This window comes from Ctenocephalides felis, unplaced genomic scaffold (genome assembly GCF_003426905.1).
Source record: "Ctenocephalides felis isolate EL2017-DRISC unplaced genomic scaffold, ASM342690v1 CF-g0.4_SCAFFOLD_00845, whole genome shotgun sequence".
In the NCBI taxonomy this organism is placed as follows: domain Eukaryota; kingdom Metazoa; phylum Arthropoda; class Insecta; order Siphonaptera; family Pulicidae; genus Ctenocephalides; species Ctenocephalides felis.
This window is the reverse complement of record NW_020536999.1, coordinates 83,416,693-83,428,926: the sequence shown is the minus strand read 5'-3', so window position 1 is coordinate 83,428,926 and position 12,234 is coordinate 83,416,693. Positions and strand designations below refer to the sequence as shown.

At 30.2% G+C, this 12,234-nt stretch overlaps 1 protein-coding gene across 1 annotated transcript; it reads right to left on the bottom strand.

Annotated features, from left to right (window-relative positions):
* Nucleotides 1-4,786: 4,786 nt before the first annotated feature.
* Nucleotides 4,787-6,433, bottom strand: LOC113391100 (zinc finger protein 883-like). Its single transcript, XM_026627068.1, has one exon. It carries the CDS (start codon nucleotides 6,431-6,433, stop codon nucleotides 4,787-4,789), a length of 1,647 nt encoding a protein of 548 aa, XP_026482853.1.
* Nucleotides 6,434-12,234: the final 5,801 nt, after the last annotated feature.

The window sequence follows — 12,234 nt, the reverse complement described above, 5'->3', positions numbered from 1 at the left end:
TAATTCAAAAAATATTCGATTCGTATTGATAGGGAGACGTCCTGATTAGTTTTTGGCGGTCTAGCCGTTCCGAAGATACGGGGCAAAAAGTGCCAAAAATGGTAACTCAGTTTTTAAGAGAACGGAGCGTCCGATTTTAATAATTCGAAAAACATTTTACTTGTATTGACAAAATAAACAACTGGTTAAATTTTCATGAAGGTAGGTCTAGCGGTTTCGGAGATCTAGTAAAAAAAGTAAAAAAATGCCGTTTATTAGCGGTCAGAAATTATCATCAGACATACGCACATAAAATTATCAGATATTTTATAGAGTAGTTTTTTACTTTTAACAATAAGTATAAATTTTGTTGACATTCTTATGGGTTCCGTACCAATGTTTATCCGTTAGACGGCGACGCGGGGCTTCGATATTTCCTCTCTATGCAGTTAAAACAGTACGATTGCTTTGAAAAAAGTTTAGAACTTCCAAAATATTTCAAAATAAAGAAAACATTTTTTTTCAAAAAGTTTTTTTTTTCCAAAAAAAACTTTTCCAAAAATTTATAGTTTCTGAAAAATCCAGTTTTGTCAAAGTATTTTTTTTTTCAAAAATGTTAATCTTTTTTAAAAAAATATATTTTGGTACGGGAAGTTCCAGCAATTTGCCTTAAGGCACGCACGATGCCATGCGCCCCACTAGTTAAATAAAATATTATAGGCTTAGGAGAAGCGGTATAATTATGAAAATGCAAAAATGAGCGAAAAATAAAGAAATTTAGAAATTTTTTCAAAATTTAAAAATATTTTTAGAAAACTGTTTTTTTTTGGAATAAAAAAAAATGATTTTTTAAATTTTTTGAAAATTTAGTAATTTTTGAAAATATTCGATCTTTTTGAAAATTTCGAAATATTCTCAAGTGTTTATAAGAAACCAATTTTTTCTCAAGATTTAGTTTTTTTTTGAAAATTTTCCAAATTACTATATTTTCTGTAAATGCATTTTTTGCACACCGTCAAGCAAAAAGTTTTTTATATTAATCTAATCGGATAATCCGTTCTCTCAAAAACTGCATGAGCATTCTTACACCCTCCATTCCATTCCGAAACGGCAAAATTTCGAATTCGAATTTTTTAACCGAACGATTTTTCAATCATACAAATCTGTTATTCCATACTGTCTAAAATGTCGAGGATATTTGTTTCAACCATATAAATGAACTTCAAAATTGAAAATCTTGGTACGAAAGCCAAAAAATTGACACAAAATGTGTCCACATTATTAAAATCTTTATAAAATATCTTATAATTTGATGTGCATATGTCTAATGATCATTTTTGACCGCCAAATTGCATTTTTTTATTGAAACTCCATAACCGCTGCACCTGTCTTTCTAAGAATTTAATCAGTTCTTCATCTTGTCCATACATGTGAAATGTAAATTTTGAATCATCAAAATCGGACGCTTTTTTCTCTAAAACTTAATTACTATTTTTAGCTGTTTTTCCCCGTAACTTCGAAACGGCTAGACCTGCCCATACCTAAAAACTAATCAGCACGTCTCCTTATCAATACGAATCGAATGTTTTTTGAATTATTAACATCGGTTGATCGGTGCTTCCGAAATCGACGACAAAAATTTGTATCCGCACGCATACATACATACATTTTTTCTAAGGTATACCAAAATGTTCAAAAATCTCTGAAACGTAAAGACATAAAAATTTTCATTTTCGATTTTTTTGCAATTACTATAATTTGCACTACGGGAAGTTAAAAATGTAAATGTTATTTTAAATAATAATATAAATGTTTGTTAAAGGTTGCTAATGTCCTACTTTTTTAAAAATGAGGAAAGTTTTTGCACACACAACAAATACTCAAATATGTTTGAAAACATTATGACAATATTTCAAATTTATTTTGTACACTATGTGATCAACCGATTTGAATGGTTCAAAAAACATTGGATAGCTATTGATAGGAGATGTGCTGATTAGTTTTTGGCCAGCCGTTTTGGAGATACGGAGCAAAGTGTGCAGAAAATAGAAATCGATTTTTTGAGAGATCGGAGCATCCGATTTGAATGATATAAAAATCATTCAATTTGTAATGAAAGGGAGAAGTGGTGATTCGTTTTTGGCAAAGGCGGGTACAGCGGTTTTGGAGATACAGAGCGTCCGATTTGAATGATTCAAAGAACTTTCTGCCCGTTTTAGCAAAATAATTGCTCTTGGAAAAAAAAATTTTGTTTCGATTTTTTTCCAATTTTTTTTTTTGTGTATCGAAAATAATTCAGAATTTAATTGTAATTCTGACTTAAGTTCTAATATACTTTAAACAAATATTTTCAGCTTTGCAATTCAGTTTATATATTTCTAATAAATATTAGACAATTTACAGTATTTATAATAATCTTGAAAACATTTAATATTTCTTGAACATATTTCGTTACGGTGCGGGAAGTTCCGGCAATTTGCCTTAAAGCACGATGCCATACACAACACTAGTTATGATTATATTTATAATTCTATTTACATTTCATCAATATCTCAAATCTATTACAGTTAAAGTTTTGTTTTTGTAACAAAAGTTTAAATTGTGTAGCTTGTTATATTATGCCTGCTGAAAATATCCATTTTAGAAAAGCAAAATTCTTTGTTTTTGTATCTGAACTGAATGGTCCAAAAAACATTCAGTTTGTAATGATTGAGAGAGAATGGTAAATTTTTTTTTGGCAAAGGCACGCCCGGCCATTTTGGAGATAACGAGCTAATTGTGCAAAAAATTTCAGTTTTTGAGAGAACTAAGCATCCGATTTAAATGACTCAAAAAACTTTCTGCTTGTTTTAACAAAATAATTGCTTTAGACAAAATTCTGTTTCAATTTTTTTTCAGATTTTTTATTTCTGTACATCGAAAATAATTCAGATTTTAATTTTAATTCTGGCTAAAGCTCTAATGCTCACTTATATACTCTAAATAAATAATTATAACTTTGTAATTCAGTTTATATAATTTTTATAAATATTAGACAATTTTATAGTATTTATAATAATCTATTTGAAAACTTTTAATATTCCTCAAACATTTCGTTACGGTACGGGAAGTTCCAGCAATATGCTTTAAGGCACGATGCCATACAACACTAGTTGTTCTTTGTTTGGCATTTAAACTTTGATTTCTGTATCTTATATTGATAATTTTGTATTAAGTAATTGTAAAATTCCCTTTAGCTAAATGATGAGGCAAATGTAGTTTTGAAACGTATAAATTAAAATAAAATTTTATATTATTCCGACGCATTGGCTGTTTATGTCATAAATTTCAGGAGCTACATTTACTATAATATTATACTATTTATTAGTAACCTAATAATATTTATCAACTTGAATATTCTCTTGATGACAATATTTGTAATATAAGTCGCATTGAAATTATTAACTTTTCGCATAAGAAGTTGGTTTTCGCAAAAAAATGCATGTATTCTCGTCGTTTCAAGTCATTCTAAATCGAGTGAGACCAAATTTGGAAAAAGTATGCGTTCTTGTATGTAAGCCGATTTTTGACCTTTCGTTGAAGTTTGCTCAAAAACGTCTGAACCGATTTCAAAAATTTAAAATCTGTTCGATGGAACCAGAATCGGTCAGTTTTGTGCTATGATCGGCCAAGTCATTTCTTTGTAATTACTAGAAGAGTATAAAAAAATTTGTCCACGTTTTAGCCCAAAACGTTGAACCAAAGAAGATATTGATCGAAAATCGCGTTGATAAGTTTTTGGTGAAAATCGGCCGGGCCGTTTCTTTGTGATTAATATGAAAGTTAAAAACGAGTTTTTGGTTTTAAAACTTTTCTTTCTGGAAGTTAAAAATAATGAAATATTATATCATGTAATATTATTAACTTCTCGCAGGGTAAGTTATAGTAATTGCAAAAAAATCAAAGATGTAAAACCGTTTCAGAGGTTTCTGAGAAAATTTGTACACACATACATACATATACATCCATTTATTTTAAGGTATGCTAGGATGTTAACCTTTGAAACGTAAAGATATAATATAAATCAAAATTTTAATTTTTGTTTATGAGAAGTTAATAAGTAACCAATAATAACAAATATTAGATCAAGCCCTTTTTTAAAACAAGTTTTAATTTTTATGTTACTCATATACATATATACATAAACATAATACATATAAATATAAATATAAACAACTTAATTTAAATAATGACACTATATGTTCTTGTAATAACTTCTGGCAGTAAACAATATTTGGTGAGCAATAAATCGTTAAATATTATATTTTATTAGCCACCACAAATATTTTCAAAGATATTTTTTAAGCAATATTCAGCAAACTGCTCTACACTGATGAGAACGTCTGCTAATTATGATTATAATGTCTTACTGTGTTTAAAATTATGAAAATTTAATCCTCTATCATAAATTCATCTGCAAACTATTTTATCGGTATACTTTTATCAGTTTTCTTGATTGTTTTGTTTTGAATGGCATTTTAATTCATGTTTAGATTTTAACGTTTCATTACATACTTTACATTTTTAAAGATGTTCTACAGTATCAACAGTTTTATATTTGTTTAATGATTGTGTAGCTGCGAATGTTTTATTCATTAATGATTGCTTTGTGGTGTGGACAAATTCATATAGTTTTGAATTTCGTTTTATTCTGAATACTTCATTGCATATTCTGCATTTATGTGGTCATTCTCCAGTATGAATCATTACATGCTGGTTTAATATTTCTTTTCTCGTGACTGATTTATTGCATAATGGACCAAGAATGTTAACTAGTATGAATCAATTCATGCCGACTTAAATATAGTTTTGATGCAAATATTTTTTTACATACTGCGCATTTATGATTCTTTTCTTTAGTATGGATATATTCATGTCGTTTTAAATGGCTTTGTGTTGTAAATGCTTTATTGCACATTTTGCATTTATGTGGTCGTTCTCCAGTATGAATCATTAAATGTTGGTTTAATCTGGCTTTTCTTAAAAATGTTTTATTGCATAATGCACACTTATTAGGACGTTCACTAGTGTGGATCATTTCATGCCGACTTAAATATTTTTTTGTTGCAAATGTTTTTTTACATACTGCACATTTATGATTCCTTTCTTTAGTATGGATAAATTCATGTTGTTTTAAATAGCTTTTTGTTGCAAATGCTTTATTGCACATTTTGCATTTATGTCGTTCTCCACTATGAATCATTACATGTTTGTTTAATATATCTTTTTTTAAGAATGTTTTATTGCATAATGCACACTTATGAGGACGTTCACCAGTGTGGATCATTTCATGCCGACTTAAATATAGTTTTGATGCAAATGTTTTTTTACATACTGCACATTTATGATTCTTTTTTTGAGTATGGATAAATCCATGTTGTTTTAAATTGCTTTGTGTTGTAAATGCTTTATTGCACATTTTGCATTTATGTGGTCGTTCTCCAGTATGAATCATTACATGTCTGTTTAATTTGTCTTTTATTGAGAATGTTTTATTGCATAATGCACACTTATGAGGACGTTCTCCAGTGTGGATCATTTCATGCCGCCTTAAATTTTGTTTTGTTGCAAATGTTTTTTTACATACACCACATTTATAATTGCTTTCTTTAGTATGAACAAATTGATGTTTTTTTAATAAGCCTTGTGTTGCAAATGCTTTACTGCATATTAAGCATTTATGTGGTCGTTCTCCCATATGAAACATTTTATGTCGTATTAGATTACCATTGGTTAAAAATTCTTTATTACATGTTTCACATTTGTAAGGACGTTGTCCTGTATGAACGCTTTCATGTTGTTTTAATGAAAGTTTTGTTGTGTATCTTTTATTGCATTTTGCACATTCATGAAGGTGTCTTCCTAAAACTTTTTTAAATGATTTATTGCATTCACTTGTATTATCGACTAAATCACTTGACTTACTGACGTCGTCATTACATATGTAAAGTTTGTTATATGAATTTATTTTGTCCTTACTAGTATCTGCAATGTGCTCATCGATTGGTTCATGTTTAATTTCTTCGTCAATTGTAACTTCAGATTTTAAAAATTGCTGTAGACATATTTCTTCGTTTTCCATATAAGAATACTCATCAAAACGGGCTTCATCTTGATCATCAATTGTTTCTTTCTTTATTTCTTTATCTATAGTGACTTCAGAATTTATAAATCGCTGTTGATAAATTTCTTCGTTTTCCATATAAGACCCCTCGTCGAAACTTGTTTCATCTTGATCGTTAATTGTTTCTTGTTCTATTTTTTCGTTTAATTCTAAAAATTGCTGTAAATATATTACCTCGTTTTCTAAATATGTTTCTGGAATAATGTCGTAATCATCAAGTTCTTGTTTAACTGGAGGATAATCGATTGGTTCAATTTTAATTGTTGGGTTTGAAATTGTTTCTTCGGTCATTTTCGGCGCTTGTCGTGTTTTATAAACAAACAAACAGTAATTTATAAAAGTTAAAGCTTTCAATTTATATGCTTTGCATCAATGATAAATATGTTTTAATATACATATATCTATTAATTCGTTTTGACTTTGACATTTCGATTTGAGTCTCACTTCGCATAAGATTGAGATCAGGTGTGACAACACTCAAACGTTTCATTAATCATGGCATAGATGTCATGGTATTATGGATGGTCGCAAAGCGCTTTCATTCACATAAATGAAATAGGAGTGTCTTCAAAAATAAAACTAGTAGTGTGACTAGACAATCCTAGAACTCCTATTGATCCTAGACAATATTAGAATACCCCGTGTTCATAAAGACGTTTCTCTCGCCCGATTTTACGTTCAGAAAGAATACTTAAAGGGTCCTCCGCTCGACGTGATGGCGCTGCTTTTGGCACTCAAATTAATGGCGCAAAATTTGAAATAAAAATTAATGAATTTTAGTACACGGGTATTTGAAACTAAATTTGGTATTACAATCGTATTATGTTTAGTAATAATACAATAATAACAAAAATATACTAGATAATATAATATTATAATAAATATACAATCAAATCTTATTAATATAAATTTAGTGAATAATGCATTATAGTGTTAGTTATTTACATCGTCTGTCATTCTTAATTCTCATTAACTAATAATCATCCCGTGCAAAATTTGACATTCTTAAGCAATTCATTTTTTCCCAAGTATATTCAGATCCGTGTGAAGTGGTAATCCAATTTAAACAGCTTGAAGATTTCTATTTGTGTAATATGTCTTTCTTGTTGAAGCTTATACTTGATTTCTTACATAATTTCCTAGAACTGGCCTCTTTCCTTAAAGTGTATTATGATTAGACTAATGTGTCACTGCACTATGTAGTAATTATGTCCTCCATATGAGTTTGAAGCTGTTCTATTCATATTGTCAAAGGGCTATGCATTTGAGAGCAATTGCTAATGAAATCTTTATTAACAAATATACAAACACTGACCCAAAAATAACACTGACGCACACTGACGTTTCTTAGTATCCAACATAAAACATTTGAAAATACTTTTTCATCGGCTTACTAGCACTAAATTTGCGACTACAAATGGACCCCTAAGTAGCCCTTCTGAACGAGGAATTTGTTGTGAGAGAATAGGCCCTGGCAGTATGTATGGCATCGTGCCTTAAGGCAAATTGCTGGAACTTCCCGTACCGTAACGAAATGTGCGAGCAACATTAAATGTTTTCAAATAGATTATTATAAATAAATAATGTAACATTGTCTAATATTTGTTTAAAATATATTAGAACTCAAAGTATATTAGAATTTAAATCAGAATTACAATCAAAATCTGAATTATTTTCGATATACAAAAAAAAATTGAATTTTTTTTTCTCCAAAAGCAATTATTTTGTTAAAACAAGCAGAAAGTTCTTTGCATCATTCAAATCGGACCTTAGTTCCCTCGAAAACTACCATTTTTTGCACATTTAGCTCTGTATCTCCGAAACCGCTGGACCTGCCTTTGCCAAAAACTAACCACCGCTTCTCCCCGTCATTACGAATCGAATTTTTTTGTATCATTGGATCGATTCACTAATTGTATGTTTTCTCGACGTTTCAAGCCATTCTGAATCGAATGAGACCAAATTTGAAAAAGTATTTGTGCGCGTGTGCGTGAACAGATTTTTTGCCGTAAATCGACGTTTGCTCAAAATTTAAAAGCCATTCGATGTGTCTCGATGAGGACTAGCGTTCATCAATTTTGTGCGACGATCGGTCTAACCGATCATCACCGATTTTCATGATTTTTTTTTGGTGATAGATATCATGGTCATCTAGATCATACTAAAATATTAAGGCCCTACGACAAGCCGTTTAATTTTGAAAATTCGTCAAAGTTTGGAAAGATTAGTATTGTTACTTTGGCGTTTGATAAAATTAGAACTTTCATCGACGCTTGCTCAAAAACGCCTGAACCGATTTCAGAAGTTTAAAAGCCATTTGATGTATCTCGATGAGAATCATTTGTTGTCAATTTCTTTGTAATTTGAAAAAAAGTGTTAAACTTTTCGTCCACATTTAAGCTCATACTTCCGAATCGATATTAAAAAATCAAAAAAAGATATTAGTTGGGAATGATACTAATTAGTTTTAAGTGAAAATCTACCGAGCTTGTTTTCTTGTAATTAACTGTTGAAAAAAAATTTAAGCCGATTTTTATGGAACTTTTTTGGCGATATTTATCATGGTCTTATAGAACTTACTGAAATATTAATGCCTTAGGGGGCATGCCTTAATCACGCGAGCGAGTTTTTAAGGATTTTTGGACCCCCTAACCCTTGGTGATACATGGTGATATTCAAAATTACCCCCCCTCCCCCACCAAACATCACGTGTATTTTTAGTTATGTGAAAAAACTGTAAAATTTGTGAATGGAGCTTTTTTTTGAAAATGTTTGATTTTTAAAAAAAGAAACAGTTAAAAAATAAATACACGTGATATCTTACTATACCCCTCCCTCCCCCACGTGATATTTCGTGATTTTTTGTCAAATCCCCCTCGCCCTAAAAACCTCACGTGGTTAATGGACGCTGCTCCCTACGACAAGTAGTTTAATTAACTTTCCGTAGGGTAAGTTATTGTAATCGCCCAAAAATCGAAATTGAAAATTTTTACATTTCTTCACGTTTTGAAGATTTCTGAACATTTTGGCATACCTCAGAAAAAATGGGTGTGTGTGTGTATGTATGTATGGATACAATTTTTCGTCCACGTTTTCGGGCGCACGGATCAACCTATTTGAATGGTTCAAAAAACATTCAATTTTATTGATAGGAAGATGTGCTCATTAGTTTTTGGCAAAGGCAGGTCCAGCCGTTTCGGCGATACGGAGCAGAGAATGCAGAAAATAGAAATCGAGTTTTTGAGAAATCGTAGCAGCGGATTTGAATGATCCGAAAAACATTCAATTCGTAATGACGGGGAGAAGTGGTGATCAGTTTTTGGCAAAGGCAGGTTCAGCGGTTTTGGATATACAGAACTAAATGAGCAAAAAATGGCAGTTTTTGAGAGAACTAAGCGTCCGATTTGAGTGATTCAAAGACCTTTCTGCTTGTTTTAACAAAATACACCTAAGTCTGTTTTTACACGGTCTTTTTGTACACGGTTTTGATATAACACAGTTTGAAAATTGAATATTCTTAATTTTTTTACACGAATTTATTCCATTTAGCACGATTTGAAATTTTATGTACCTAAATTTTTTTTGTCAAATTAAATTTTTGCGAAGTATGTTCATATCACAAAAAAGTATTTATGAAAGAAAAAAGTCTGAATCCATCGATAGTATCGATAGTTTGCGAACACTAGCTTAAAGATTTAGGTGAATTCCCCTTTAGCGCGTACAAACAATTTTTACTGGTCAAAGCAAATGTGAATAGCACTAATTTAATTCTTGTTCTTAAAAATTCTTGTTTTTCACCAATTTTAATAAGTTTTAGAGTTTAGGAACAAATCACCCATTTTTGTATAAGATCAATGTCTTTTTTTAGACGTTTTTTTTTACACGGATTCTTCTGGAACCAATCTCCGTGTAAAAACAGACTTAGGTGTAATTGCTTTTGGAAAAAAAGATTTTTCAAAAAAAAAAAAATTATTTGTATATTGAAAATAATTAAGATTTAAACTGTAATTCTGACTTAAATTCTAATATACTTTAAACAAATATTTTCAACTTTGCAATTCAGTTTATATAATTCTTATAACTATAGACAATGTTACAATGTCTATTTTAGTGCAGTAAACGGAGCGTTTTAGGTCTGAATTTTTTTACTGTGCTTCGAATTGAATGAAATTTTGGAATTAGGTTCATCTTACCCCCAAGTTCAAAAGTGAAAACAATTCGGGTTGCGCCATCACCCCCCGGGGGGATGACACCCCTTCTCAATTGTGTAATCACATTTTTTTCAAAATAACGTCGGCAATCGATAGAATAATTAATTATAAGAAAAAAATATCTTTTATAGTTTTTCAAAAAAACTAATACTTTTCAAGTTACTGGCCACTAAAAATTCATATAATTTTGGCGTTTTTCTTCGTTTTTTGCAAATATCTCCTAAAATATACATTTTAAACGAAAATTATGTAATGAACAAAATAATGTCAATAAAAATCTTGATAAATCGGTATTACATAAAGTGTTCTAGGAAAAAAAAGTTTTTATAAAATCGTGAGTTTTCTGAAAATAGTTTGTACTAAAGTAGTGAATCTGCTAAAATCCATCAAGATGTCTATAATGAAGTGAATTCTAGATGGAATATAAATTACTTTAATTCTGGTGGAAATGGCACTCATTAAACCATATGATTTACAAGAAAAAAACTTTGTATATGCTTCTTATTTTCATGATAGCTCACTCATTTCACACGCGGGGTGATGACGCAACCCGCATTGTTTTCACTTTTGAACTTGGGGGTAAGATGAACCTAATTCCAAAATTTCATTCAATTCGGAGCACAGTAAAAAAATTCAGAGGTTACACCCTTTTTTCCTCTCCGTTTACTGCACTATTTATAACTAGCTGAACCAACAGATTAACCGTACTTTGCATTTGAACAATTGAATATTCACACAAATTCCAAACTACAGGCTAAAACGTAAAAGAAACGAAAACATTTTATTTGGATAAAAGATGCAGAACAAAATTACGAATAAAATGATATATAAATCGTTAAGTGTGTTCATATAATTTTTTCGAGATTTTTCAGTTTTTATTAATTTAATTTTACTGCAACTCGCCTTTAGGCCACACCGTTAGGAATTCGAAGTTGCAAGATAAGGAAAAAGATCTAAGAATTTTGGGACCTTTCTAATGATGTATAATACTTTATGTTTTCTTTAGAGAAATATCGAAGTGTGAACTGTAAACTAATGAATATTTACACTATTCGATATTTCCCTAACTGTAAACTAATGAATATTTATATGGTTCCAAATAGATAAAAAACAATTCTTTGAAAGTTTTAGCGTTTAATATTAAAGTTTAGATAGAGCGCAATTCAATCAAAGTTTTGTATGGAAATAGCATGGGAAAATTTTCAAAAATTTTAAAAATGTTTTTTAAATGTAATTTAGCGAACAAATGAATGAATAAAACTTATTCATTTGTCGCTAAGTTATACCTAAAACATTTTTTTTAAATTTTCAAAATTTTTCCATGCTCTTTCCATACGAAATTTGATTGAATTGCCCTCTATCTGAACTTAGCGATATTAAGAGCTAAAACTTTCAGAGAATTGTTTATCTATTTGGAACCATTTGAGCCCCTGGGAGCATGAAAATTCGAAAATGACCATTTTAAGCAGGGGTGGGCAAATACTTTAAAGCGCGGGCCAAAATGAAATTTTCAAAATGTGTCCCGGGCCGAAGGTTTTGGATGGAAATAATATATCGTGTTCTGGTTGTAACTCTTTTTCTTTGTCACGAATTCATTTGTAAGCCTACATTTTTCCCTATTAAACTATGACATCCATCCGTAATGACGCTTACTATTTTATTCCAAGTTAAACTTACTTTAACTAAACTCTCTTCAACAGCGAGAAAGAAGTCTTCACCAGTAGTTGTATACCTTTCATTGGATGCACACTAAGAAGTTTCTCGCAATTTCGTTCCTCCGAATTTCACATTTCTTGTTAATGCCATGAATAAATATTAATAATTGGATTGTATCAGTATTATCGCAAGACTCATCTAAGCCAGAGAACAATAGGCAAAATT

Bases quoted from the DNA above. Each gene is read 5' to 3' on its own strand.
- LOC113391100 (XM_026627068.1), bottom strand. From the start codon at position 6,433: ATGACCGAAGAAACAATTTCAAACCCAACAATTAAAATTGAACCAATC.